The 25263-nt window shown below is 56.5% G+C and overlaps 2 protein-coding genes across 2 annotated transcripts in view; one reads left to right on the top strand and one right to left on the bottom strand.

The window, feature by feature from the left end:
- The window catches only part of Fbxw8 (F-box and WD repeat domain containing 8), a 100404-nt gene extending 92462 nt beyond the window's left edge, over positions 1-7942 (top strand). Inside the window, exons 9-11 of the mRNA XM_006970804.4 lie at positions 3738-3911; positions 5538-5648; positions 6079-7942. Of these exons, the coding sequence (XP_006970866.3) occupies positions 3738-3911; positions 5538-5648; positions 6079-6223 (430 nt within the window). The 3' untranslated portion in view covers positions 6224-7942. The remainder of the gene's footprint in view (positions 1-3737; positions 3912-5537; positions 5649-6078) is intronic.
- Positions 7943-12923: 4981 nt separating this feature from the next.
- Positions 12924-25263, bottom strand: part of Tesc (tescalcin) — a 29806-nt gene continuing 17466 nt past the window's right edge. The window contains exons 3-8 of the mRNA XM_006970805.4: positions 20917-20997; positions 19967-20106; positions 18625-18686; positions 18408-18515; positions 15384-15431; positions 12924-13198 (exon numbers count right to left, since the gene is read on the bottom strand). Coding sequence (XP_006970867.1) covers positions 13121-13198; positions 15384-15431; positions 18408-18515; positions 18625-18686; positions 19967-20106; positions 20917-20997 — 517 coding nt within the window. The 3' untranslated portion in view covers positions 12924-13120. The remainder of the gene's footprint in view (positions 13199-15383; positions 15432-18407; positions 18516-18624; positions 18687-19966; positions 20107-20916; positions 20998-25263) is intronic.

Below are 25263 nucleotides of genomic sequence, written 5' to 3'. Positions count from 1 at the left end.
TGTTACGGCTACACGGTAAACGCTCACAGAGGGCTCTGGATAGACCTGACTAGCCAGCATGCACTCCCCCATCTGTTTCAATGCCCAGCTGGGCTCCGGCCTGAGGATCCCTCCCTCCGGGGTGCCCGACAGCCTTGGGTCTCCTGGCCTACAGAGGCCTGAAGACGGGCAGCTGTGCCCGCGTGGAGGACAGGCCTCCCTGCTGGAGCCTGGGAGTGAGTGGCGCTCGTAGCCATAGGCCTGCACTGCCATCCTGCCGTGTGGCCTTGATTCTGCATCCCAAGACTGGGATTGTGTGTTGTTTGGTTTGGTGCTCTGTCGATGGTGGTGGTGTGGTTTTACAAGTTTTCCTGTACCCCAGGCTCTGTTGATCTTGAACTGGCTCTGTTGTAGCCTGTGGTCCTTCTGCCTTTACCTCCCCGGTGGGTGCTGGGATTCTAGACTGTTCCACAATGCCCAACTTGTGTCGTTCACATTATACTGCGTAACACTGAGAACAGGTCACCATCTGAGACAAATCAGGTGTGTGCACATGCACACATGCGTGCACCGGGTGTGGCCGACACCCTCTGAGGCCTGAATTTTAAACGGTATATTATATAGTCGTGTCTGGAACAAAGCAGGCACCTCCCTCGAGGGTCTGGTGCATCTCCACCTCTCCTCCCGAGCAGCTGCTGTTAGCATTGACTTCTGAACCGTGCTGGGGGAAGCATGCTCTGCACCCGAAAGCAAGTGCAGTAGGGCCTCAGTGCAGCCCCCCATGCACCTGCTCACACTTGAGCAGTTCCTGGCCCCCTGGCCCCTCTGCAAACGGTGTGGACATGTCGCCTGCTCACAGTTCACTGCTCACAGTTGAGGCTCCTGTGAGCAGCTCCAGCTCTGAATGTCTGCCCAGTGCTCCACTGTCGGCTCGTGCTGGGGCTGCCGAGTGACGACGCAGTTACGTACACCATCCCCATCCAGTCATCCAAACTCATGGCGTCTCTAATGCTGCCCCATGTCCCTGTGAGTCTATTGGTCATCCCTAGCAGGTAATTCCTCCTCCCTCAGGCTGCCGAAGACTGTGTGCGCCCATTTTAAAATGACCGTTTCCAGTACGTAGTTTGTATTGGGGTTAGTGCTCACTAGCTCTAGTCCCAGGGCGTTACCAGCTGGGGTTTCTCCAGGACCTTCTCTAGGTGTGATGCCCCTGCCCTTCACGTCTCTGCTGCTCATGCTCTGCTCCCGTCGTGTCCTCTCATGAAGTTCATGTTCAGGGTGTGTGTCTTCATTCTGGAGGGTGAAGGGCTGTGTGAAGTAGGGTAGGAGTCAAGGTATCCTGCGGACTGAGGGCAGCAGCCTCACCCCTCCCTCCCTCCCTCCCACAGCTGCTCTGCGATTCTGCAGGGCAGTGGAGAGGAGGCTCCCCTGAGCCCAGCAGAGCAGGTAAAGGGCGTTGGTTTTGTTTTTACCACCTTAAGTGGTGTGTGGTGGGAGGCTGGCCTCGCTGTCTGAAACCAAGGCCTGTCCCTGTCCCCTGATGAGCACTGGGACTACAGCCTGAGTTCTCCTGACTGTATTAGTCATGCTTTCTCATTTCTGTGACAAAAAGAACTCAGTTTATTGGGGTTCAGGGTTTGAAGGTGTGGTCCATCAAGGTGGAGAGTCATGGCGGCCTGGATGTGTCCACTCCGTGGGAACCCCCCAGCGGGAGTGCCTTCTAAGCCACTCCAGCCTACCCCACACGGTGGTACTCGAGCTCAGTCCCTGCAGCGGGGTTTGTGTGTGCGCCTGTCCTGAGTCTCACCGCCAGGCCCAGGGTCTGAGGAGTGTTACAGGTTCCGTCTTTGCTGAAAGAACGTGATAAAGGAGCAGCATCCGTTTATTTCTTACTACCAGTAGACTTGAATGTGGTGTGCTCAAGAGGCACTCAGTGCTGTGGGGTTTTCTTGTCTTTTCTCACTGTGAGTTGTGGGTCTTCACTGTTTAACGTGGAGGAACCAGTTAGGAGGAGGCCCTGCTGTCATCTCCCATAATCTTTTCAGGGTGGCTTTTGTGTTTAAGAAACCGCCCCCCCCCCTTCTTTATTTGAAACAAGGTCTTGCTACATAGCCCAGGCCAGACTCAGACTCAGCAGCCCTGCCTCAGCTGCCCGAGTAAACCCAGACATTTCCCCAGGTTAGACAAGAGCTCCACCACCACGCTGCATTCCACGTTTTTATTCAACACAGAATATCACTAGGCTGTTCAGGGTGGCCTGGGACTTGCAATCCTCCTGCCTCAGCCTCTCGGGTAGCTGCTATTATATGTAACTCAGCTGAGTTGAGAAAACATAGTAGACCGATATTAACTGCTATCATAAAACTGAAATCCATGTAGCTCATATGGTGCCCACAGAGTCCAGAAGAGGACACTGGGGCCCAGGAGTTACAGCTGTTTGTAGTCCGCCAGATGTGGGTGCTAGGAACCAAACTCTCCAAGAACAAGCCATGCTTTTAACTGTGGAGTCGTATTTCCAGCCCCTTGACTGTTTCTTACAAGTAATGGTTGTTACACAAAATGTAGCTGTTGGGGCTGGAGAGACGGCTCAGCAGTTAAGAGCACAGGCTGTTGTTCCAGAGGACCCGGGTTCAATTCCCAGCACCCACATGGTAACTAGCAGCTGTAACTCCAGCTCCAGAGGATCTGATGGCCTCCTCTGCCAGCTGCAGGCACTACACACGGGGGACAGACAGACAACTGTTTAATGTAGTTGTCGAGTTGGGCATATTAATATGGATAAATGGCTGTCTCTCTCAGCATCATTCCTCATCTTCATGACAGTTTCTAACACTGGGCAGGGGTGGGGTGATCGTGCCTGGCTGTTTGGAGGCGTCCTGTTAGCGGGGAGAGGGGGCTTGCTTCAGCCCTGGTAGAGCTGACTGGGTTTTCTTCTGTGTGCAGGACATGGTAGCTCGGCTAGTCTCCAGGGGCCTCCTGTGGTCCTGCTGCTGCGGGGCTGGGGGTTGTCTGCCTGATGCCAGCTGTGCTAACACCATCCCTTCCTGGCTTCTGTGGTGTTCCTGGCTTCTGTGGTGTTCCTGGCTTCTGTGGTGTTCATGGCTTCTGTGTTCATGGCTTCTGTGGTGTTCATGGCTTCTGTGTTCAGAGCCTGTAGGTGCGGCCCCTCGCACTCAATCTGGTTTTTCTTGTTTTTCCTAGAAAGCCACTCAGTCGTCTAAATGTTCAATTCCGGAGCTTAAAAAATGGACTCAAACAGAAAAGCTGGGGAGTGATAGAGAGCAGAGAAGCAGAATTCTAAAGTCCATGAAACACCGTCTGTAAAAAGGAAGTTAGGGCCCCCTGGCTTTGGTTCTCCTGGGCAGGTTTACAAAACAGGAAAATTAGCTCTGAAATCCAACTTTTCTGGCACAGAACTGCAACATCCATCTTCGTCCTCTGTGCATGCAGCAGGTCTGATCTGTGTCCCGTGTGCACTTGGGAAGCCTTCAGGCCTGGGGAGCGAGTGAGGCATGGTCTTGGGGTTAAAATACTCCACGGGACCCTTGGAAGCAGCGAGTGCGTGCACCTTGTAGATAGTTTGGGACAGCACAAGCTTTACCTGTGCCTTGCCAGGGCTTTCATGGGCTTTGTTGATAGAAGACCAAGTGTCTGTCCTACTGCAGATGTTGAGCCCCATTGGATGCTGCAGAGACCACATAGCTGAAGCCGTGCTGGGCTGCAGGCTTGCTCACTGACCCTCTCCTCGCATCTTCCAGAGTGAGACTCCATGACCTCCGCAGTGATAAAATCGCCCTGTCACTGTCCGCCCATCAGCTGGGGGTGTCCGCAGTCCAGATGGATGACTGGAAGATCGTCAGTGGAGGCGAGGAGGGGCTGGTGTCGGTGTGGGATTACCGCATGAACCAGAAGCTGTGGGAGGTGCACTCCAGGTAAGCTGGCTCCTGCTCTGTGTGGACCCTGGTTGCTGGAGTGGTTCCACCTGTGCCCATGCTGCCACCTTCGTGAAAGCAGCTTTGCAGGAAGGAGACCTAGGCTTCAACTCCTCTCTTTTCCCCCATTAATATCGCCCAGAATAACATGCAGCCTCACTGAGCATCCTAGTTCCTTGGGGGTGGAGTGAACTTTTCACAACTGTGTTGGTCACTGTGGATTCCTTCATCTTAATTACCAGGAAACCAGGGAGCCAGCTTGGCGAGACTCATTTCCAGTGGGCAGGTGGATGGGTTGGCACAGGTGTGTTTAGGTGTGTGACTTGGGCCTTCCTTCACTATGAAGAAGGGCACATAATGTGCAAATTAAGTGAGCACCAGCCAAGGGGAGCTCATCTGGCCTTGAACAGGCGAGATTCTGTGAATGGCGCCCACTGGTAACATTGTTCATGTGAGCCTGCCTCGGTTTTGAATTTAGAAGCAGCCTGGAACTCCCACCGGCTCATGTGCCTTCAGTAGGGGAGCGTGGCCCCAATTCCTGTCTAGCTGAACTTTGCTCCACTGTAAAAGGGTGTGGTGCTGTGGAAGTGCCAGCGTAAAATCATCACAGACGCAACTCTCCCACCCCGATGCAAAATCAGACAGCCCTGCCTCCGTTTAAGTGCAGGTCAATGGCTTTATAAACAAAGTGGAATTTGTTTCGTGGCCTGAAGGGTGGTGAACACTCTGGCCAACAGCTTTTATGAGACCACACCGCCCTCTGTCCCTACCTTAGATGGTGATGCACAATGGTGCCACCAGGTGGCGCCAAAGGACAGCTCAAACTCCCACACCAGACTCCAGCATTTGCCCAAATTTCAGGCAAGCCAGTAGAGAGCTGGGAGAGCTGGTTCTCTGTGCCTCCAGGACAGCGCCATCCATCCGTCCGTCCATTCTGGGCTTCTGCAGTGGCTCAGGCAGGCTGCCCAACGCCCAGCAGATCTTTTCACCACTCGAGGGAGGCCCAGAGAAGTGAGGTCTTCTCTTGTAAGGGTCCTGGTCCTTTCCCAAGCTCTAGTCCGGCTGCTGGTCTGACCACCTGTCCTCAGCCTGCCTCCCCTCCCCAAGTCCCCCTCCTTTATGCACTCCCCCGTTATCCTCCAGCCAGAAGGCCTGTTCCTACCACAGGCTTCCTCCCTGCTGACCTCAGTCAGCCCCAGCTGGAGTGGCATGGAACTCCTTCCTGCAGCCTTACCTTCCCAGTCTGGAGCCTCTGAGGGCAAGCCCCCATTTCCGGGAGCCTCACTCTGTTGTCCCCTGGCTCACAGCATGGCTGCCAGTTGTAGCCATCACTTTGGTACCGGGGCCTCACGCACATGGCTTTTTGATCTCGATGCCATGTTGCAGGCTTGTCTCATGAACATCCTTATATCCCAAACACACCAGCTTGTTGAAGCAGTTGGCTGGAATAGGTGAAGGGTGCAGGTGTGTGCAAAACGGTACCAGAGAAAGGCTTTGCTCAAGCCTGCTTTGGGAGCTGCGGCTGCGCCCCAGGTCCTCCTCCATAGTGTAAAGTATGCCTGGGGGTCCACTGTTCACAGCCAGGGCAGGCTGCACTCCCCTCACAGTGCTCTTCCCCTGCTCCAGGCACCCTGTGCGCCACGTCTCCTTCAATAGCCACAGCCTGATCACTGCCAACGTGCCCTACGAGAAGGTGGTGCGGAACTCCGACCTGGACAACTTTGCCTGTCACAGGAGGTCAGTGAGGGGTTGGGCCCCTCCTGAGAAATGACTTTTAGCGTAGTTTCATCCCCCCCCCCCCCCCCCCCCGTCACATGTTCCTCTCAGAACATCAACCTTGGGCCCTGTTTTCTGTAGAAATTGGGGACAGTGGTTGCAGTAGAACAGAAGCACATACCAAGTGTCTGTCTGGAGTATGCCACGGCTGCTCCTGACATCTGGGGCAGAGCAGGGCCACGGTGTCAGTGTGACAGCGAGGCAAGCCCTCTGCGCTGAAAGATCCCATCAGGTGCTTCTTCCTAAACACTGTCTGCTGGGCCTCCCTGCTCACTCAGTCATGGTGTCTGCATATCTGACATTGTGGGCCCAGAGCACATACTGTCACCATGGAGGGCTAGCCTAGATTGCATGCCCCTTGCTGACTGATGCTTATCTCTGCTTCCTCTAGACATCGTGGTCTGATCCATGCCTATGAGTTTGCTGTGGACCAGCTGGCCTTTCAGAGCCCTCTTCCTGTCTGCCGCTCGCCCTGTGACACCATGGCTGGGTACAGCTATGACCTAGCACTGTCTTTCCCCTACGACACTGTTTAGGGCATCCCCTCATGGAGAAGTGGGAAGGGCCACTTTTCAAACATCAGAACTGTAGGCCAGCGGACTGGAAGTTTGGGGACAGTGCCTCTCCCAGGTGGCCTGTGGCCACACAGCCTCGGGAGCCACCTGAACAGTCTCCCTCCTAGGCCTTTGGTAGCACACGCTGATGACTCGGGAGCTAGCCTTTCCAGAAGCGGCTCCTGCACCTCAGCCTGTGGCAGGAGCAGCAGCTGTCCCTCGACCCACACTCTAGGGACACAGGGCCTTCGCCTCACTGGCCTCCTGTGTGTGGTGCTGACCCTGCCCTGGTCCAGCCCTCCGTGGCTCTCACACAGTTCATGTAGACCCTTACCTGGGTGAGGACGGCCTCCCTTCCGCTGCTGTTCTGTCCAGTATATGGGCTGCGAAGGAAACAGCCATCCTTCCCGGGGAGGGAAAGGCACTCCATGGGGATGGGTTTGGGGGCCCAGTTCCTGAGCCTGGCTGGTGGTATCTCTTCCCTCAGCACCCCAAGAGCAGCACAGTGCTCTTGACAAACAGTAACCATAGCTCACCTACTCTGCCTGCAGACTGTCACAGGCAGATCTCCACACTGTGGCCAGGAGACCCCGTCAGTGAAAACATTTGTGGGCAGACTCTAATTCCCGTTGACCAGGCACCTAACACGCCTGTACAGAGACCCACCCCACTCCGGCAGAGTCCCTGTCCCAGCAAACACCAGCTCAAAAAGCAGTATAATAAACACGTGTGCCAGGACATTCCACATTGGCTCTGCAGAGGGCAAAAAGGCACGGAGTGGGGAGGCTTCCTGCCCTGGACACCAAAGTGGCTTAAAAAAATTAAAGAGGAGCGAGAGGGGCTGAGAGGGCATGCATCTTCCAAGGGGGTGGGGCTGACCCACGTCTAAGCCAGAGTAGTACTGAGTGCAACCCTGGGAAATAATACTCACCTTCCTAGTGGAACCTGGGGCCTTGTGTGCGTGCTAGTCAAGTGCTCTGCCACTGAGACACACCTCCAACCAATACGTGGCTACGTGGCTGGAAGGGTTCTCAGCTTAGACATTCAGGAGGCCTCAGACCCCCTCTGTCTAGCTGGACAGGCCACAGAGCCCGCTGAAGCTTGGCATGGCCTCCTGGCAGGCCCCTCCCTCCCAGGGAGGACTTTGAACCACACTGCAGGTGTGGCAGGTGGCAGCTCACCTCCGGCTTGCTGGGCTGGCGCCCCCTGCTGGCCTGGTCTTGCTAGGGCTTTCCCAGGCCTGCATCAGTGCCACTGAGGAAACTCCGTGATCAGCACGGATGAAGGGCCATCGAAGAGCTGGAAGAGCAGATGCAGAAGTGCCTGGAGTGGAAATAGCATACCCACCAGCAGCTAGGGTAGTTTGGAGCATACCCCGCCCCTGGGCTCCATGACGGGGTGCTTAGGGACATGGTTTCTTCCACAGCAGCTCTGTGGGTATTCTCTGTCAGCTCAGCCTCCCAGGAACACCCCCACACACACACCAGAGCAGCAGACCTACCCAGAGTCTGTCCCCACCGGCTTCTGGGGCTGCTGCCGCTGCACCTGCTAGCAGGGTGGGGACAGGTGGTCTCCCTCTGCTGCCCTGAAAGCCAGGAGCCACTAGGACACGCCCCTGGGAACAGAGGTGGCCGCACACCTGCAGCTTGCCTTCTGCCTTACACAGCCACATCTGCTCTGCCATTAAAGGTTCTGACTCACTCACGGCCTTGTTCGCTGCTCCTGCGAGGTGCACAGTGCGGATCCCTGCACACTTGAAGTCTTCCCCCACCGTTTGTAGCCCTGGTTTGTCACCCGTGGGGGCGGGGGCGGGGCGTGCAGCATGACAGCACGTAGGACAGGGTCTGGGGAGCGTGCGGTCATCTTTGGCCGGGCTTGCTGTCTCACCGTTGTGACTGGGCTGGCTGCCCATGCAGGCCGTGAGCAGCCTTGCTTCGACTGGAGCCCAGACAGCAGTTCCCATGGAACGAGGGACAGCGTGGCCCTCAGCTGAGCAACAGAATTAGCAGCCTTCCCCAGCAGTGTGCTTTCCGCCCGTCCTGAACTGGAAGGCCAGCAGCAACCCAGGACGAAGCACTCAGTCCCCACCCTAGGCTCGCAGCCCCTCCATGCGGGTGGCACACTCTCCCCCCCCCCCAGTCCACTTGTTAAATGGCACATGGCAGCACCACAAGCCGTTTGCTTGGAGTTGAGAACCGCCTCCCCTGGTGGGGGCTTTCAGGTGGTAACTGGCCCGAGGTGGAGGCTCAGACGGACACTGCTCCTCCCGAGTTCTCGCTTGAAGCAGCAGATGGCACGGGCCGTGGCATTGTGGCCACACACCCAGACCAGATGGTTACCTGGATGCTGTGGCAGGCCTGCGGCGACTTGGCCGGCGCTGCCTGTGTGTGGTGGCGGCAGATTCCCTCCTGGGCAGCAGCCCGCGCTCGGCCTCTGATGCTGCCTCCTGCTTTGTGCCAGGGAACCTCACCCTGGAAAGGGAAAGGACTCTGGCCCATGCCCAGCCGAGCCTTGCTCTCCTAGCTGCCCGTCCCAGCACACACACCCCTCAGCTACCACTTCCCGGTGAAGATGAGCCTGCCCCTTGCTGGCTTCCTGTCACTGTGTTGCCACCCTGTCCTAGCCAGAGTCCCATGCGTGCCCTCCTGTGGCTGTGACAGACAAAGGTGCTGCTGATGCCATGGAGAGCAGCCTGGTTCCGGCACTGGCCCCTCAAGGTCACGGCATGCAAGGGCGGCCTCTATGGCAGGTGTTTGCCAAACCCTCAAGGTGACTTGCACTTCTGCCTCTCCATCCGCCCACTTGGGCCGCTTCCAGCACGGTAGAACTTAGCTGGTCCGCCACCACAGGCAGGTGGGGCCAGGATCCAGGGTCGGATCCAGGGTCAGACCCATGGCTCTGCCCGCTCCCATCAGCACGGCACACAGGCATGTGAACCAGAGTCTAGCAGTTTGTTTATGGGTTGAAGAGCCTGCTTCCCCATAATGCACGCATCACAGGGCTGCAGGGAGCCATCAAGCCACTTCTATGAGGTCTGCGTTGCAGAACCCTCTGGGAAACCTATCAGATTAATCCTTTGCCTCAAACCACCACCAACCAAAAAACAAAAGACCATAATGACTCCCACTTGTTTCCCCCACCACTCGGGAGGCTGAGACAGGAGGATCTGAAACAGAAACCAAAGTTGGTAACAGGACAATAAGTATAGGCTAGATCTCACGTGACTGCTATAGACCATAGAGAGTGCACCAGACCTCTACCCAGCTCCACACACAGCCCTGGGACCTCACAGCCCCTGCTCATCAGCACCATCAAACATCTGGCTTCAGGTTCCATCTGGATGGTCACCGCCATTTCTGATGAAGATCACTAACCAGTGTGCGTGATGGGTTGCACATACTCACCTGTCCCAAAATAAATCTCAGCATATATACCCCGCTTCATGGTGCTGGTTGAGGTACAACAGGGGTGGGGTACCTGGCTGCACTGGAGCCAGGTACCCCAGCAGTCCTGCAGGTAACAATCCACTCACTTCCTCCCCGACCTATAGACCACATAGCCCACAGGGCAGGACTGTGCCCAGGGCAATGGCCCTCAGCCCTTGTTGCTCTAAGGCCAGAAGCCCCATGAGGTACCAAGGAATTAATCTACACTCCCTGGGAGCAGGTTTGCACCGCTTCAAAGTCCTTATCCTGCCTGTCACAGAGCATGCTGGGAGCAGAGCAGAGCAGTAGTACTCCAGGTGAGTTCTGCAGTGGGAATGGGGTGCCGGCCTAGCCTGGTCCTCCCAGCAATTGTGAATAAATGAGCTTGCTTCTGTGCCTGGAGGACTGTGCTCCCAGTGAGTCAATCTCATTTTAATTAGCTGTTTGGATTAGCCGTGCCCAGGGCTTCAAAGACATTAGCAGGCCCTCAGTGGGCAGCGCAAGCAAGCACGTTTGATGCGCATCCATCAGCGCAGCGGTTCCCGACTAGACCTCCAGGCGCGGGCTGGGGGAAGGTGATCCATTATTTATGAAAACATTCTACATTCATGAACTGCCTTTGTTGAGAAGGACGCAACTGAAACAAATTGGGGGCGTCTCAGGAAACCCAGGCCCGTGAGATGCCAAGGTGACGGCTGCCCGCAGAGCCTGCATCCCTCCTTACCGTGGCAGGGAGTGCCGGAGATCCCCAAGAGCCCGGTCTCAGATGCTTCACGCGTGATCTCCCAGGCCGAACTGCTGGCTTCCTAGAACCCTAGACCTAGCAACCTGGAAGCCAGGAGGCCCCCGACTTGGGGGATGGGGTGGGGCACCTCTGTAGGGTTCTCCCTGAGGCTGACAGGGTCTGCTTGGCTCTGAGCAGGGAGGCGGGAGCCCCCTCCATCTGTTCCTGCCTGCTGTTTTGGCAAGCCTTTGCCAGACCAAGGCCTGTGTTCAGAAGCACAGCCTGGCAGTGCCATCGGGCCTCTGTCCTCACCAGAGGAGCGGGTGGTAATGGGTGACTGTGATCCAGCGTCGGTCACAGGCCCAGTACAGTCAGTTCAGCCCTGCCTGCCAAGTACTTGCTCAGAGCACCTGCAGACCCCTCAGCTCCTCACTTGCCTCTGGGGTACAGCGGAGTAACCAAAGTAGCCCCCGACACACACACACATACCATGGCGGTCCTAACATTCCCCTGAGCATAGTCTCTGTGCGCCCCTATAATTGGTCACACAGCATGTTTTGCTTTGAAACATGAAATACTAATTAGACTAATTGGAACTTCATCCTCAGCAGTAGCCTGGGACTCCCTCGCGTGTCACTGAGTCACCTCCCCCCCCCCCTTTGTGCGTGTTAAATAGAAAACACCTGTTGATGAGAAGCCCAGCCCGCCACTTAGAACCTCCTCGGACAGCTTACTTGGGGACAGCAGCGTGAAAGGACCCATACGGAATCTGGCACATCACCATGGAGACACCAGGCTGCCATCAGCCATGACAAGCACCCACAGGCAGAGGGGAGGCTGCTGGGGTTCGTTCAGGCATGAGTCACTGTCCCCTGGGAGGTAGCAGCAGGATAGTTGTTCTAGTAACAGCAGACGTCATGATTTTACCAAACCAGCAGAACTAAAATACACGTGCCAGGCCAGCAGGATGGCACGGAAGGCCAAAGCGTTTGCTGCAAGAGCCTGATGGCTTGAGTTCGGTCCCCAGACCCATGTAAAAAATAAATAGCGCTGGGTGTGGGGCTGAAAGGACAGTGTAGTTCCCAACACCCACATCAGGCGGCTCACAACTACCTATAACTCCAGCTCCAGGGGTCTGTCTGATGCACCCTCTTGGCTCGGAGCACCCACACTCGTGTGTACAAACTCACACGGGCATATACACTTAAAAAAAAAAAAACTGGTGGCCCACATCTGTGATCCCAGAGCTCATGTGACATTGGAGGCAGAGACGGAACAGTTGAACCTGTGAGCCAGCCGGACTGGAGTCCACAGCAGATAGATTGGGAGAGCCCCTGCCTCAACCTGGTGGAAGGCAAGAACTAACCCCCCAAAAGTTGTCCTTCCACCTCCACACATACACCGTAGCATGTACACACTCATGCTCACACCTCACTCACACTAGTAATAGTAACAACTTAAAATGTATACATGGGGGAGGGGGGCTAGAGAGATGGCTCAATGGTTAAGAAAACCTGTGCCATCATGAGAACCAGAGCTTGGATCTCGGCACCCACATAACAAACCAGGTGCCCTTCCAGCACCTCTAACTCCAGCTCCAAAGGATCTGAACCCCTCTTCTAGCCAACATGCACACACAAGAACACGCAAGTAACAATAAAAGTTTTAAGGAAAACAAAAACGTCGAAAGCCACATCCACCTACGCATGCATGACAAGGATGTGGAAGGGAAACAGGACAGGGGCCGCAGTGAAGATACCTCACAGACGCCCTCTGTGGCCCTAAGGGCCTGGGACTACACAAACAAGACCAAGCATGCTCACATGCATGCTTGTTCACTGTTGGGACTGTGAACAAGAAACATGCCAACAGCAGCAGGTGCCAGCCTCCCTAAGAACTTTCTGGAATCTAGAAAGGCACCTCCCAGTGTCAACAGAGAGAATAAACCATCCTGGAACAGACCGACCTGGAGAGCAAACACCAGCCAGCCACACGCCATGAGGGGACTCTGCTCCACACCGTGTAAAGACAGCCGCCAAGACGGCACAGTCACGGGTGGTCTCAGCACCAGCCTACTGGGACCACCCCCACCCCCACCCGTCCTGAAATGAGAGGTGACAGGCAGAGCTGTCTGAGCTTACCCGCAGTAGGCACCTCGGGTCTCCACTGCTGCCTGTGTTGGGAACCGGGGTGTCCTGGGCTCACAGCTGCGTCCATGGTGGCAGCCCCGGCTGCAGGCATCCACCATCAGGAGCTGGCAGCAGCAGCCAGCCAGCCATGATGGTACTGAGAGAGCTCCATCACCTACGTTCCAGGTCTTCCGGAAGCCTGCCCAGACAGACAGGCTCTCCCAGGCTTCCCCTGGGTGGAGTCTGCAGGTGGATGCCTGGTCCTTCAAGGAGAAAACAGATGGTACACCAGGACCAGCAGACAGGACGCCGGCCCTTCCTTACCAGTCTGCCTGCTCCTCAGAATCAGTCTCATGTCACCAAGGACCAGGGTCCTTTAAGGGAATGTGAGGGACAGACGGGGATGCCTGGCTCATTAAGAAACCTTTATTGTCATCATTAGAAATAAAAACAGCAGAGTCCCGCACACCACACCCACACCCCACGGGAAGGATAAGCGAAGGGGTACTGTCACAGCAGCTTAGGCAAAGGGCTGAACAGTGGACCTCGCCACTTCCAGCTTCCAACCACCCCCTCCCTTGCGTTGGCCAGTGGCGGCAGGTCAGTGGCAGAGGGCGATGGTCTCCATGTTGAGGAAGCGGATGTGCATCTTGGTCTCGATGTCGATTCCCTGCCAGATCTGGAACGGAGGGAGTGGCATCAGGAGGCATTCCCACCACTGCCTGTCGCCTGCCTGAGCCAGGTCCTCCGCCTTCCCACCCGCCGCCTTCTGCCGCCGACGGAGCCACTTTGCCGATAAGCAGCAGGATGGGTTCCAAGGCTGTGAGCTAAGTGAGGAACAACTCTCATCCCTCTCTTCCGGTTGCTCTGGCGCTGACCTTCACGTTCTTGCTGAGATGGTTACGGTGGCGAGTTAGAATGAAGTCCTGGATCCAGGGTCCTCACTGTCCAGGCTCTTTGACCTCACCCCCCCCCCATACACACCCCAACAGGCTCAGAATTCATGCAAATGAGAGCCTCCTTTTCCTTTTCCTCCGTGCAACTCCAGGATCACCCCACCATGCTTCCCGCTCTCCAGACTCAGATCGGGCCAGCCTCATCCACAGAGCGCCACTCTGTGAACTACTAAGGGCCATTACATGGCAAGCTTCATTAGACAGCCAGCATTAAACACCCCACCAGTTCAGTCACCATAACCCCTGTGGGGTAAGGGGTCCATCTGCTCCAAACCCGAGCTCAGGTAGAGCAATTTGTACCAAGTGACATTGCTGTAGACTGTCAACCCTGGCCGGTTAGGGCCTGCCTGGATATCAGGTCACAAGGTCATTGGCCTACAGGACAAAGCCTTGTCCCTCCCAAGATCACCCTCTCCTGGTTCCTTAGCAATTAACAATTCGGGGGGGAGCACAAGTGGGGAGTCGGGATGGGAGCAGGGACAGAGGAACCTAATAGGCAGGTGACGTGTCTCCCTGTGACATCGGAGCATCAATCTGTCACTCAGCATCTATAGAGATGCCCCTATGGCCTTCCCGCTGTCCCCCGCACTGGTCCTGTGGGGACATGGGAGCAGTTCAACTTCACATTGAGCAGCCCCAACTGCTGGAGTTTGAGATGTTCTCCGAGAAAGATCCTGGACTCCGTGATGAATTCAGCTAGGTTCTGGGAGAGGGCACAGTCATGGGGAGGGGGGCACAGAAGGGACAGAAAAGGGGAGCTAGCTTTTGAAGAGGCCTGGGGAAAGCACCAGAGTGGTTTGTCAGGCTGGCTTCAAGCTCAAGACGCCCCTGCCTCAGCCTGCCAGGTGCTGAGATGGCACTCGTGGGCCACCACGCCACGCTCAAAGCAACTGCAACTGCACCCTCCCCGATACTCCTGCCCCCCCCCCCATGTTCTGCCCCGTGGACCTGGATGAACAGGTCCCAGTGCAGGCCTGAGCAAACCCACACACCCTGTGCAGCCTTGGGTGTGGGCCTCTGACATGAGATAGGGGTAAGCTGCTGACCTGTCTCCTTCCCCGAGAGACGGGGCCCATGCCTGGGGGGTCCACTGTTTATGCTGCCTGACTCATAGGCAGGGAGGCTGCAGTCGGCCTCTCTCAGGTGGACAGAGGGGCAGACTTGGAGCACAGTGGCCGGCCCTGGCTCTGCAAACCGAACCCCAGAGGCCCCAGGCTCCCTCCACGCACAGGCCTTGGTGGAGCCTGCGTGCTGGGAAGCTGGACTGGGTTCAGAGGTCCTCCCGTCTCCGGACCTCCTTGCCCACCTCCATGCCCAGAAGGCTTGGAGAGAGGATTTTAGCATTTTCTTCTTGCTTCCAGAGAACTTGGTCGTCCTGGCAGCCAGGAGCCAATCTAAACTCCCAGCCCTAGAGTGTGTTTGTGACAGTGAAAGCCGTCCATCTGCTAGATGGGTACAGACGCCATCATAAGAGGGAGGACAGGTGAGTGGGTGGCCACTTAAAGCTCCCATCAGGACGTACTAGGGAGGCAGAACCCATCAACATGTTGTCTACTCCAGTCTGCTTGCAGAATGCTGGTGTTCGTCCAGGTGCAGGAAGTTTCCAGAATCTTCCAGAATCCCTGCCGTACTATGAAAAGTGGCTGCTCCTGGGAAGGGACGCCAGTGTCCCAAGGGACAAAAATTGACTTCTCCAATCTACCTGTGCGCCACTGAGGTCAGGGACCACACAGCCACGCTACCCTTTCCACAAAGCCAAGCGGATCAGTTAATGTGGTTTCCAAGGCCTTCCTTATAGAACAGCCCTGACAGGCACTTGTGATCTGCCCACATTTCCACAAGGTCCTCATGGTGTCCTGGTACCCCCATGCCCAGGGTCCTTCTGTCTTCCCCCCCACCAGCACCCACCTTCAGGAAGTCCTCAAAGGTGATCCCCTCGTACACCTGGTCCGGTTCCTGAGGACGAGATTGTAGAGGGAGTGAGTGGCCAGGGATTCCCCCAGGAGGACAGGTCACCTCCTCCAAACACCCAGAGCACAGAGATAAGAGGTAGAAGAGGGGGGTCACGTGTCCCCAGCCAGTCTCCTGGAACCGCAACAGTGGCTGAGGCTTCTGCCCACTAAGCTCCCCCAGGAGGGTTGGGGAGAAAACAGTGAGCCCCAGACACGGGCCCTCCTTCCTAATACAGCCCACCTCACCCTATCCCTACAAGTCCACCTTGCTATGTCCTGCCAGCCTGGCTCCCACCTCGGCTCCCTGTACTGATAACAGAACTATTCTGGGCTAATCTACACTCACAGCCCTCTGGGGGAAGGAGAAGGCAATGATGAAGGCCTCTGTGGCTACCCTTGTGCTAATGAGTCACCGTGATAACCAGGGAACAGGGACCGAGTGTGGCTTCAGCCAGGGGCCTCGCATGCTTGACAAAGCAAGTCTCCAGCTGTGTTCATCCTACTGTAGGGACAGAAGGGATGATACCAGGGCTCCACCCAGGCCAGTGGAAAACTGGGGTTTTTATGACATGTTTTTTTTTTTTTTTTTTTTTTTTTTTTTTTTTTTGGTTTTTCGAGACAGGGTTTCTCTGTGTAGCTTTGCGCCTTTCCTGGAGCTCACTTGGTAGCCCAGGCTGGCCTCGAACTCACAGAGATCCGCCTGGCTCTGCCTCCCGAGTGCTGGGATTAAAGGCGTGCGCCACCACCGCCCGGCTTTTATGACATGTTTTATGAAACAGAGAAACCCTACAAGAGCACTGATCCTTGCCCCCCGGCGCTGTTGAACAAGTCTCTAAGACACTCCACCCAGCCCCAGCATCCCCTGAGACGGTACCATTGCAGGACCCCAAAGGTCCCCTGCTGGCTACTTGGGGTCCCCTGCACTGCCCCAGAGACCTTCACCAGGATTCAGCCCTTTGTGGCTACCGAGTGCCAGCTAGCCTCTTCTCAGCAGGGAAAGGCTCGGAAATGCACACGCCCCCGCTGAGAAGAAACAGGAACGCCACAAGGAGGGAGTGCCTGCAGCTCCCAAGGGTGCGTGCACCAGTGTCGCCAGCCCTGAAACTGCAAGTCAGGGGCTAGGCTGGAGCTAGGCCTGAGCTTAGCATGTGTGGGGTACTGGGTTCAAATCCCAGACTCGCCAAAATACAAGTAACCCAACAAAACCCATGGTGTGTCCACTGGCACTGGAGGGGGAAAAAAGCCCTCAAGGGTGGTTCCCTACAGGGCAGGGCCTCGAGTGGGCATGGAGAGAGAGCGACCTTTCACCTTTCACCCTCTCTTGGTTGCTCCTGGGGTCAAGGGTCAATGTTTTTTTAGGGTTTGTTTCATAAAACACTTCATTAAAAAAAAAAAAGTTTTCCACTGGCCTGGGCCTGCCCTGTCCCCAGGGACTGTTCCTCTCTGTTCCTCCCTCTCAGGGAGAGAGAAGTGGCCACCCTCTCTCTTCCAGGGCACCAGGCTCCCAGGCTGGGTGAGGGGAGCTAATTATAGACTCGGCCCCACTGTGGGGAAGTCTGGTAAGCAGGAGTGTGGTTCTGGCAAGGGCAGGAGGCTGGGAGTTGGAGCCCCAGGACGAAGCCTAACTTAGAGGCCCCTCCCCCTCTACCCACCAAGATCCCTGCATAGACATGGTCTAGAGATGCTACTTAAAGAGTCCCCGCCCTGAGTCAATAAGTGGCTTTGGAAGGACATCAAAGCAGGGATGGCGGGTGCCGTGGTCAGAGGCATTAACCATCATGGGAAGCCAGTGGTCGCCCTGACCCACAGCTCAGCCCGAGTCGGTCCGTGTTGATCTGGCTGCTGCACAGTGTGCGCTCTATAGGTAAACACGCAGGCCAGGCTCCCCGGTGGGCTCTGCCCCCACCCTCCTGGGGATCTGCACGGGGGTGGGGTGGGGGGGAGGGAAGCCTCGGCTTGTGAGGCAGAGTGGATTTTTATACAAATCAGCAGGCGCCAGCTGCCAACAATTTTACTACAGCAAATTAAGAAAAGTCACCGATTGAAAGTGGAGTGGGATGGGGAGTCATTTAGAGAGTGTAATTAAACCAAATGGGCATTTGGCTCTGCCCCAGTTAGAAGGGGGAGCGCTCTTCTCCACCCGGGTCAGGGCCCTTCCCTGAGGCGGTTCACACGCAGAATGTGGCGGGTTTTACTGGGGCCCGGTTGCCTCTCTGAGAGCGGCTCAGATAAACAAGCCAGGAGGGGCAGGCAGCTCTGCCTCTGGGCAAGTGAGGAGCCTCAGTGACAGGCAGGGGGCATAGAGGGTGGGATCAGCATGGAGCTCTTGTCAACGCGGTACAACCACACCAGAACTTGCTGGAAGCCCGGCCCGTGGAGGTGGCCGTCTACGCACCCAGGTTGTTCCCAGGGCTAATGGGCTGCACCCCACCCTGCGAGAGACCACCCCCCCCCCAGCCAGGAAAGATCACAAGCTCCACAGAATCTTTGTGTTGAGCCCAGTTTCCCCACTGATAGAACGGTGTGCACGGATGGCCAAGCCCCACCCCCTCAGCCCCTCGGCCACGCCCCCAACACCAATGGTCTTCACAAATCACGAAAGATGCTGAGCCCAGGGTCGAGCGAGGCCTGAGAAGACGTCCACTTCTAACTGAGGAGGCGATGCTCCTGGGGCTCCCTGCTGCCCACAAGGGTAAAGGAGGCCACAGTGGAGACTGAGCTCTGCTTGGCTGCATCACGCAGCAGTCCCCCGGGGCCAGGAAGAGCCTGCAGGAGGTCCTGACTTCCACTCCATGCCAGGCTCTGGGGAGAGCGGCAAGCGGGGCACACCTGGCTCCTGCCACCGAGACCATCGAGAGGTGCAGGATTCCAACCACGGGAAAGGCAGTGTGGAGCCGCAGAACGGGGCGGGGGTGGGGGGGACCTGTTGGTGGGCCCCTGCTCCCCAGCCTCCCCTCCCTCCACCCCAAGGGGCGCTCACCATCTGCCCCACACACACACTGGCTGCCTCCATCATGGCTCCATCTGCAATGGACCGAGCTGACTCCTTCTCGATGTGCGGGTTTCCAGAAAGCAGTTCCTCCACCACCTGCCAGCAGTGGGGCAGACACTTGGTGACCTTGGAACTGACTCCACGATGGTCTGAGGAGGGGAAGGCGCCGGGAGCCCCGGGCAGGGCCAATGGGGGCATACGTTACATTTCTATATTCTTCCAGGGTGATGCGGCCGTCGCTGTCCGAGTCGTACATATGGAACAGAACTGCAGATGGCGGAGGCGGTGGGAGCCAGTTAGGAGCCGCCAGGAGTGGAGTCTGTGTCTCCTCCTCCCCCAGAGGCTCCTGCTCTGCAAGCTATACCAGACTGAACACAAGATACCCGAGCAAGATCCAGATGCCAGAGCCTTGGGGCAGAAGGACACCGGCCATGGGACCTAACTGGTCTCTTCCTGGTGGGGTGCCTTGAGCCAGTGACTTCTCTTCAGCCTCAGTTTCCCATCTATAAAATGGGAGTTGGAGGCACCACCTGCCGCCACCACTACACTTCAGACACGTGACAGGACTGGACACCTCATGAGCACAGAGCCATTATCTCAAAATGCCAGGTCCTGAGCCACACTGCCCACATCCTGATTGCTGGCCGGTCCTAGGTGGATCCTGAGGGCGCTGCTCTGGCATCTGTCAGGAACCAAGTGCCCAGAACCATGCAGTGTGTATTTCCTGGTCATGATGTCCTAGCCTGACCCTGTGAGATCAGGGCTGCCACGGTCCACTTCACAGATGGGCTATCAAGTCCCACGTGTGTTAAGACAGGGGTCCTGAACCGGTTCAGACCTGTATTCCTCTGATTTCATGACCCTCATATTCCCAGCCCTCAGAGCAAACAATCTCGGGCTGGACTGTGGGTACCTCCTGAGCTGCGATACAGGAGGCCCCCAGCGTGGTTTTCCCACCAGCCCCTCACATGCACTCCAGGGCTAAACATAGCTGAGTATTTGGAGCCTGAGGAGGTGGGGAGGGACGTCAAGAGTCGTGGGAAAGATCACAGTACTGCCGTCCAACCAGGATGGCCACTAAATGCTACCCAGAGCTGGTGACCTGAGGAGCCGCCTCAGGAGACGGCTGTCACAGACTGTGCTCACAGCATGCCATGGCGGGGTGGGGCAGTTGTGGGACCCAGACTCAGGGGCTCCCCAGCCCCGGATGTGAGGTTCTATCTGCAACAGAGTCCTCAGCCCCACAGTCACCCATGTTCACAGCCAGTACACCATGCCCGGGTTCAAGGTCACTCAGCTAAGTGGAAGACCTCAAGTAAAACCCCAGCTCTCTTAAGTACGTCACCCCGCAGCCCCCCACCCTGCCTGTCCCCCAGATCTGAAGCTGCTGCACTTTTATGAGGCTACCAAGGTGCAACTTCAGAGGGGCCACACCAACGCCGCTGTTTAGGGACACAGGCTAGGTCCCCGGCTGTCTCCCTCCCTCCTACATGGCCTAGCCTCCCCTGCTCTTGGGGAGTCCCGTGTTCTGAGGACGCAGCACGCACATTTCAGCTTCTCCTTTCTGGACAGCTCCACCTGCTCCTCGCCCAGGGTGGTGTCGATGGGCCGGAAGTAAGACATGATAGTCAGGAAGTCCTCGAAGTTGATCTCATCAGCCAGGCCACTGGGTCCCTTACGCAGGTTCCTAAGGGGATGGCAGGGGGAGGGAGGACCTCGATATATAAAAACATCTCGAGATGGTTTGGGTGGGTAAAGGTGCCTGCTGACCTGAATTCAAGCCCCAGGGCCCACATGGTGGAAGAACTGACCCCTATAAACATGTTCCTCTGACCTCTACATGTACAGAATACTGTTAGAGTATAACACACACACACACACACACACACACACACACACACACACACCTGCCTCCATGAACATGTGCACACAGACAGACAAACGTAAAGAGACAGAACCCAAAGTACCTGCTAACTTTGGAGGCATTTGTCTCGCGGCCAACAATGAGCAAGGCAGAAGTGGAGGGAGCCGGGGGAGCTGTCCAAAGCCACCCCATGTGGTGGGATATCTGTGTACACTGTACACTGAAGGTGTACTGCTGTGATTGGTGTAATAGAGGGCTGACCGGCCAATAGCTAGGCAGGAGGTATAGGCGGGATTTCCAGGGAGGGAGAGGAAGAGGAGGTGGAGAGATCTAGGTGCGTGGGGGACACAGAGGAAGCAGCGTGGGTGGTATGGAGAGATGAGGTAATAAGCCACATGACAAAATGTAGATTAAAATAAATGGGTTGATGTGAGTTATAAGAGCTGGTGAGACAAGCCTAAGCTACAGGCCAGCCTTTCAAAATTAATACGAAGTCTCCGTGTCGTTATTTGGGAGCTGGCTGGTGGGACAGAGAAAGACTCCTTGCAACCCAGGACACCCTCCCCCTCCCCACTCTCTGTCTCATAATGGAAGAGGTGGCGCACCTCAGCCTGCCCAGGGGAGGGAGCGCACCTGTTATCGAAGAAGGCACGAACAATTTTGGATCGGATCGGGTTGAGCTCCAGGTCAGGGACATTGTTGAAGTTCTCCTTGCTGAATTCCAGGACACACAGGAGAGAGAGTCACAAGAGGGTGGTCGTCAGTGGCATGGGACACAGGCAGGGTGGTGTCTCTTTATCCCCAACAGTCCCACCCTCTCTCCCCAGGCCTCTTGCCTACAGATGGGGTGAGGGTGGGGGGGCGGAGGGGGCCTGTCACATGGAAGAACCGGAGAGGTGGGTGGGACCCTCACACTCAGGCTGCAGCGACAAGATCTGTCCATGTGGGTGCGCTTACCTGGGCTCCCAGCGGCAGGATACTGGCCTAAAGGCCTCAAGGAAATGGACTTTCAGAGCATCTCATGACCTGGCACCCCCTAGCTCATGCCCAAGAGAAGCAAGGACACACAGGCAGTCTCCACAGGAACCGCGTAAGAACCATAGAAGCGGGGCTGGAGAGATGGCTCAGAGGTTAAGAGCACTGACTGCTCCTTCAGAGGTCCTGAGTTCAGTTCCCAGCAACCACATGGTGGCTGGCTCACAACCATCTGTAATGAGATCTGGTGCCCTCTCCTGGCCTGCAGGGATACATGCAGGCAGAACACTGTATGCATAATAAATAAATAAAATCTTAAAAAAAAAAAAACAGAAGGGCTAACCAAATGCCTGCGACCAGATCAGTGATAGCTGAACTGCAGGCCATCCACACGGGGGAATATTACACAGCCAGGAAAAGAACTGGAACACTGATACCCACTACAGGAGGACGAACCCTAAGATTGACATTGCTGGAAAGACATTGGCACTGAAAGGCCATGATTCCGTTTAAGTGACGTGTCTAGAACAGGCCAAGCCACTGAGACTCACAGGAGAGGGGTGACCCAGGGCTGGGGGAGCCAGAAGACCCCTAAGGGGACAGGCATCTCTTGGTGACAAGAATTCTGGATATTTAACTCCGCTGACACTGCCATGCATTTTAACGACTGAGCTGTAGGGTGTGTGGGTTTCATGTCAGGAAAGACAAAAAACCCACCAGCAGCTATGGGCCTGGGCAGGGTGCAGGCGCATGTCCCAGCTGCCTGTCCTCACAGGAGGGGCCCAGCCTCCATCCAGGTTGCCTGCGCCTGCTCCATGGCAGTGGCCTTCCAAGGGACCTGGGGCACGGCCCAGTAATTCAGGGGACAAGAAAGAATGTCCAGGATGGGGAGGAGTCAGCTGATTAAAAAACAAAACACACACACACACACACACACACTCACACCCCTGAGGACATTAGTGGGGGACGTGACCCTGGAGTAGACTGGGGCTGGGAGGTGAGGCTGTTTGAGTTGGAAGGTCCCACAAACGGTCCCTTGTCCCATCCTGGCTTCACCTCACAGGAGAGGGGCGCCTCGGGCTCCAGACACAAGCAGAACCAGGTGACCGGATCTCTCCTGTTCTTACCACCCCTGGGTGGCTTCCTGCCCCTCCCTCATGGCTGGCCCGGTGCCCTCTAGCCAAACAGGAGCTGGTGAATGGGTGCAGCCACCTTTTCCATTCACCAGGGCCCAGTTTGGAAGAAAGACACACTCCGGACAGTTGTCCCGGAGTGATGGGTGCCACTATATGACCAAAAATTAGATTTGGGGCAGGATGGGTATGAAAGGAACTAGGGGGCTGATGAGATGAGATGGCTGAATGGTAAAAGCACCTGTGTGCATGTCTGGAGACCGGAGTTCAATTCCCAGAACCCACGTAAATGTGGCAGGAGAGAACCAACTCCACAAAGTCGTGTGAACACACAATAATGAGTTAAGTGGGTCCCCATGGTCCAATCTGCAGTCCTGGGTACTTGAGAAGCAGCAGCGTGATGGTGTGTGAGTGCCTGGGATCCTAGCGCCGAGGAAGCTGAGGCAGGAAGGCCACAAGTTCAAGGCCTGCCTGGGATGCACAGACTCTGTCTGCTGAGAACCTAAACCAAACAAGGGAATGTAGCAAGGACACAAGCTGCCACTGAAACCTCAAGAACATCACGCTCAGGATGGAAGCCAGCAGAGTCTGGTTTCCAGGGTGACGGGGGCGGGTGTCTTTCTGGGATGCTTAAAGGGACCGAGCAGCTTAATTGGCTGGATCATACATGGGAATGAGTTCTTCCTCCAAACTACCAAAAAACTTTCCCCTGGTTTCACTAGAACAGTAAGAACTACAGCACCCTTCGTTTCCACAGAGGGAATTTCCACACCGGATACCGGCTAACTGCCCTTGCAACGGGCAACCCAGAGAGAAGACACAGGGAGCCTCAGGGCCAGACACACGAGGGCTCTGTCCCCGCCCCCATGCAGTTGCTAGTTTCCAACAACCCCAGGAGGAAGCAAGAGAAACCAGAACCCTGGACAGAAGGAGTCAAGGTTACCACGGAGACGATCAGATCATCAGAGCGGCCCCCCCACACACACACTTGCTGGTCACCGCTCAGATGACAGTCAGTGGCTGTGTGAGCTGTAAGGCCTGCAGCATGTACCTCAGGGTACCCGACAGGGGCTTCTGTGATTCCCTGGAGTAACAGGTGGGACACAGAGAGAGCCAGTCCCCTGCCCAGGCTCACCCAGCTGTGGGGAGTCACACTGGAACCCAGGTACACTCATACCCCTGGCACTGCCCTGCCCACTCACTCTCCTCGCTCTCCGTCTCTACAGGTGCCTGCCAGACTCACACTCCTACCCCACCCGCCCCTCACTTCAGGCACCTGCTTCTGTGAAGGTCAGTCTCCGCATCTGTGAGATGGGTGCAGACCTAATCCTTCCCTCTGGACCAACAGGATAAAGTACAGAGGTTGTGGCTGCCGACCCAGGCTCTGCCCTCTGCAGCACATGGTCTTGGGAGAGAGGATGCCCCCCCCACCCCAGCCTCAGATGTCCCGGTTGTTAAGATGGGGATCGTGAGAATATGGAAGACCCTGGGACGGGGGGTGTCGCACATGAACACAGTGGGAACAGAGATGCCGCGGCGGCCGTGGACCATGGCATTGCAGCGGTGGACAGAGACATTAGTGACACCAGCCTTCCCAAGGAGGGACGTCCCACCCCCATGACAATACCATGGAGGGCAGGGGCTTAACCCATTTTAGAGACAGACAAGGCAGAGACGGATAGAAACTGCGTCCTAGCCAGGAGTGGTCGCACCTGTTACCCCAGGCACTCGGGAAGCTGAGGCAGGAGGATTGTGAGTTTGAGGCCAGCCTACAACAGCTTAGCAAGCCCCTGTCTAAAAAGCAGAAAAAGGGCCGGGGTGGGGGGCATGTAGCTCAGTATAGAGCACTTGCTGGAGGCCCCCAAAAAGGAGGGAGAGGAAGGGAGGAGAGAGGGGAGCAGGGACGGTGACTACTGCCCAGGTGTGATGTCTTGGCCTTGGTCTGGAAGCTGTCACTCACAAGAAGTAGGTCTGGCTGGCTGGTACCCAGCAACCCCTGACTTCTGCCGCCCCCCCCCCACTCTGACAAAGAGAAGGCAAGAAGTCTTGGGGATGGAGCTGGGCCAGGCCAAGCTGAGCGGCCTCGGGGCCACCATCTCATGCCCGCCAGGCCCTCACTGGGCTTGTGGAAAAAAAGCTCCGCTCCACCCTGAGGCCCTGGATGCTATCAGGTCACTGCCCTCGGGACTGAGCTGACCCACCTGCCATCAGTCCAGCATGGCCGCCCTAGTGGTCAGCAAGGGGAAGGACCCCAGGAAGCCCCGAGAGACACCACCTTCCATGCCTCCTCCAGGGCAGCTTGAAGCCCCAGGGCAGGGTGTTTTACATCACCTCCCCCACATTCTGGAGTGCCCTCCCCATGCCAGGCCACTCACTGGGAGTCTCAGTCACCCTCACACCCACAAGTAGTGAAGGTGATGGGCCCACTTTCATAGACAAGAGCACGGAGTCCGGAGAGGCCAAGCCCGTAAGCCGCAGCCACACAGCTCACTAGCAGAAATACTCCGGCCCCAGAGCGCACACTCCCCTCCCCCTAGCTTGGACCTTTTGGCTTTGGAGAGAATTAGAGCTATGGGCCCCCATTCCTGCCCAGACTCCCAAAGAGGATAGGACATGTATCCAGCCCACAAAGGACACACACAACCAAGGAAAATCACCCAGGGCTGGGCTGGCCTCTTCTGTAAACCCAGTGCCGTGGGCTAGTTTCCGGTGGCTTCTGAGCCCCCCCCCCCCCACACACACACACAGCTCAGCTGCCGAGGTCACTCTGCTAGGCCTCAGGGCAGAGTTCACAGTGAGCTCACAGAGCACACGGTTTTCCCATACTGGGGAAACTGAGGCCTCGTGGGCACTCTTCAGGGCAGGGATCTTG

The sequence above is a fragment of the Peromyscus maniculatus genome, chromosome 23 (genome assembly GCF_049852395.1).
Source record: "Peromyscus maniculatus bairdii isolate BWxNUB_F1_BW_parent chromosome 23, HU_Pman_BW_mat_3.1, whole genome shotgun sequence".
Lineage (NCBI taxonomy): Eukaryota > Metazoa > Chordata > Mammalia > Rodentia > Cricetidae > Peromyscus > Peromyscus maniculatus.
The sequence above is the reverse complement of the archived record's forward strand: the minus strand, read 5'-3'. Positions and strand labels throughout refer to the sequence as shown.